The sequence below is a fragment of the Saccostrea cucullata genome, unplaced genomic scaffold, assembly GCF_032062105.1.
Source record: "Saccostrea cucullata isolate Sc308-1 unplaced genomic scaffold, CSIRO_AGI_Scuc_v1 ctg5532, whole genome shotgun sequence".
Taxonomy (NCBI): Eukaryota; Metazoa; Mollusca; class Bivalvia; order Ostreida; family Ostreidae; genus Saccostrea; species Saccostrea cuccullata.
The window spans coordinates 5,805-10,164 of record NW_026925862.1 but is presented as its reverse complement, the minus strand read 5'-3'; the positions used below and the strand labels follow the sequence as shown (position 1 = coordinate 10,164).

Here is a 4,360-nt window from a genome sequence, read left to right as displayed (position 1 = left end):
TCGTTAATATCTGTAATTTTGTGTTATAAGAAAATCATTTTGTCTTTGTATTTATAGCATTTAAGCTAGAATATGATTTTTATAGTCTTTTTAAAATTTTTAGATATATTTAAGCGGCCAAAGTATAATCAATTTGGTTATAAGAGAATGTATGTGAGAACAAACTGCCTGAAAATTTCGCCATTTTGTTTTAGTGGCGGCCATCTTGAAAATGGCGGAAATCGCGGTGGCCAACGATGTTTTTAGATTTAGTAGTATCAGACAGACATTTGTATCAAATTTCATGCTTGTATCCACAAGTGAACTATTTTGCTGAAATTTTGATCTAAGCCGCTACACTAATAAATAAACAAAAAAAACTTTTTACAATGTAAAATCGATGTAGACCGTTACTGATCAAAGAGGAACAACTCTGAAAATGTAGGAGATGTTTATTTTCCTCCCTTTATTCACGGTTTTCCACAGAACCTGATACATTTACAGCAAGACCTGATAAATCCGAGAATTGAATACTATAGACCTCATATACACAATGTAAGTATAGAATTGAAAAGAATTGTTCACTTGTACTGAAATTATTTGCATTGATGAATATCCTATTGCAGCAAATCGCTTGACTTTCTGTCAACAATGTCGGTTCGCATTTCCTCGAATCAAAACAAAATGTAGCCTATAAGATTTTAAAAAAATATCAATGTGCGATTTGATATAAATTGAAATAGATGAAGAGTTTAATGTTTGATATTTTGAAGTTAATGTGGACGAATACGGAACTTTCATACTAACTTTAGAAGCGACGACATTGAAAGAAATGCGTACTGTAGTGGAGTTGTATATTTTAATTAGAGTTATCTCTCTTGGATCTCGGATGGGGTGCGCGGTTGTCATTGACAACCGGTACTACCGTCTGGGATCCGGGCGTTTCCGTTCCGGGATCATGTTCACTTTGCTTTTCTAATTTCGAGATATAGACGTTTTCAGGAGTTTGTCTCCTATTTATTTATTTATCTGCCAATTTATAACTTTGCTGTAATTATTTCCATTGCCGAATTCATCTGAATCTATCTATAGGTAAATATCACTACATTTCCCTTGCATTTCATTGCTTACTTGGATTATTTTGTTATTTGTTGATTAATCAAATATAATTTATTAAATAAATCAAAGTTATTTATCATATCTCAATAATTGTTTTAGTTCTTTATTAGTTACGATCTAGTATCTCGTGATAATCCGGGAATATTTTAAGTGGACTACATTACAGACCACTGTTACAGAAATTTTGGGGGCTCGTCCGGGATACTATGATCAGATCATGTTCTTGTTTTGTTGACATTGTTCATTATTTCCGTTACTTTTATTAGGCCTGGTGTGATTTTTCATACAGCAATGGCCTCACGTTTATTTGAAAGTCTCAGTACAAGTTTGCGAAATTTGTTTTCGCCTCGCCCTACATGTACTACTTTTGAGAGTAATCCAACACAAAATGTGAACCATAATCATATTGTGTCAGGGTCAGATTTGTCAGAGAATAACATGAATGAGAGAATTGTTTTACCTTGTACTTGTTCCTCCGAAATGAATAATCAAGATCAGTTTCATGACGCATTTGAATTCCCCATGAATACACAAAATAACAAACGCGGAGGTCTATCCTCACAAGAAAGTCAAAATCATCATCAATTTCAGTCAGCAAAAAACAGATTTTGTATGACACAGGGTGATCCCTCCTTAGAATTTCAATTTGCAGATCAATGCAAAACCCCAAACAAAGAGAATTTGTTCTCAGAGAAATTGTGCGAGAATGATGAGAATTCGCAGGTCTTTCAGTCATATACGCCACAGAAAAAAAATATCCCTGCCCCGAACACACAGTCAAGGCCGTAACTACCGTTGAGGCAAGTGAGGCAAATGCCTCACTAAATTTTTAGAGTTTTCTGAAAAGTGAAAAAAGTTTTACATTGAACTTATGAATTATGTGTGTCTACGTGCTAAATTAAAAATTTCAACCTTTGTTTCAATTTCGGCAAATCGTTCATCTCACTAGGTGCCTCATTTTTATTTAGAACGCATGTAAAATATATAATTCAAAATGTGTATGTTGTAAGTTGAATCCCTTCTAAGAATTTCTCATTCATATTGAGACACCACTACTTGCCGGTGGAGGGCTGCAAGTTTTAAATTTGTACTGGAATTGCAGAGTCGCTGCAGATGATTGAACAGTGAGAGATTTTTTTTGTGCCATCACTTTCTGTGACTTAGGACCTCGGTTTTTACTTCTCATCCGAAGGAACTGTCTCTACATCCCGCAGTGGGATTTGAACCCGCGATGTAAGGATCAACTCCTTGGTCTGCGACTCTTAGAGCATACGCTCTAACCACTGTGCCATGCAGGTGACAATTCAAAACGTAAACACTACCTACGATTAGATATTTATTTTCTAATACTAAGGTTTCAGGACCCCCCCCCCCCCTTTCCACCTGGAAAGCCCCATCACTGGCCATCAGGCATTACCCTTGCCCCTTCTGGGACTAAGAATGCCTGATGGCCTTGCCTCACTCAAAAATTGAGCCTAGTTACGGCCTTGACAGTATCGTTCCTCATCAACACTTAAACAGCGTGGTTTGTTCCACAGTGAACCGACAACTTCTAGTCACATGATCAATAGGGGTTTCCCAAGGAATGCGGAAGCTTCCGGTGTAAAATCAATTCATACACCAATACATTCGACCCCGTGCTTTGAACACAAAGTCCAACGCCCAGAAATTCCCTCTCAAAATTCATTCAATTTTGTTAGAAAAGAAAAAGAACCTGATAAGTTCGATGGGAAAAATGTAGAGTGGCCCGACTATTTAACACATTTTGAACAGGTCGCTTTGTGGAATCAATGGTCAGATGACGAGAAGGCCATACAGTTAGCCATGTCGCTTCGTGGCACCGCACAGCGAATACTTAGTGAATTAGCACCGGAACAATTATCAAATTTTTCTTGTCTTAAATTTTCTCTAGCACAGAGGTTTTGTCCCTCTGAACGAGAAACCGCACATAGATGCGAATTTAGGGCTCGAAAAAGACTCCGCGGAGAATCCGTCTCAGATTATGGGTATGCGCTAAATCGTTTGGCAAATCGTGCGTTTCCTATAACATACCGATGTCAAGTCGCGAAAATTTAGTCATTGACCAATATATCAGTGGTCTCGGTGACATAGAACTAAAGAAATATGTGCAGTTTGCACACCCCTCGACTTTAGATAAAGCCATTTCCTTGGCAGTAGAGTTTGAGGCGTTTGACGGAGCGCATAACAAGACATTAATAAAACCGCGTAATTTTGAACAAGATTTTTTCTTGAATCAATCTAACGTCCGAGCCGTACAAAAAGAAGGCATTCAGAAAACTCCAAACTCTTATGCGTCAGATGAATCAGTTTTGTCTGAAATCACAAAAACCATGAAAGAACTTCAGTCTGCGGTAAACGAATTAAAACGTGCTAACGAATCCAGTTCAAAACTCAAAAATACCGTGAATTCAACCATCAGGTGTTATACCTGCGGCAAATCTGGCCACATTAGTCGAAAATGTCCAGAAAGACCTCACAATTCCCCACAGCAAAATGACAAAGCTAACTCATCGCACCAGTTTCCAAAGAATAACCCAAACGCCGACGGACTGTCCTTGCGACCGGAAGTTCAGTCCATGAAGTATTAGATGAATCTCCGAAACGGTCACCGGGAAGCATTCGGTTATTAGCCTTGTCAGGTTCATGCTGGTTTGCTAATGTTTTAATAAAGTCATTATGTATGCAAATGTTGATTGATACAGGGTCTGCCGTTTCACTCATTTCAAAAGATATTTTAGGAAATCTAGGTCTTTGTGATCAACACTTACAAAAAGTGTCTACCGAACTTAAAACTGCAGATGGGGAACCATTACAAGTCTATGGTCAAACTGAAATTACTTTGGGTTTGGGAAAGAAAGAGTTTATTATACCCGTAATAGTGGCAGAATTAGGTGATCTTTCAGGAATATTAGGTTTAGATTTCTTGTCAAAAAATGATGTTTTATTCGATCTCGGAGAAGGTATATTGATTTTTCCTGATTTTCAAGTCCAGCTAGTGAATGAAGATAATTTTGCTTGTGCGCGGGTTTATCTCGCAAAAGATATAGTCATTCCTGGTTCCTCTGAAATTTTTGTAGAGGGTGATTTAGGAAATTCACGTTTTAAGAGTTTAGAAGGTTTAGTTGAACCTCACTCTGGTGATAGTTTAGGTCAGGAAATATGTGTTCCAAAGTCTCTAGTAAATGTCAGTGATGGCAAGGTCCTTTTTTCAATATTAAATCTTAACCCAGAACCTGTCCAA

The 4,360-nt window shown here is 37.5% G+C and overlaps 1 protein-coding gene across 1 annotated transcript; it reads left to right on the top strand.

Moving 5' to 3' along the window:
- Positions 1–3,152: 3,152 nt before the first annotated feature.
- LOC134269914 (uncharacterized) lies at positions 3,153–3,707 on the top strand. Its single transcript, XM_062752095.1, has one exon. The coding sequence runs from the start codon at positions 3,153–3,155 to the stop codon at positions 3,705–3,707; it is 555 nt and encodes a 184-aa protein (XP_062608079.1).
- Positions 3,708–4,360: the final 653 nt, after the last annotated feature.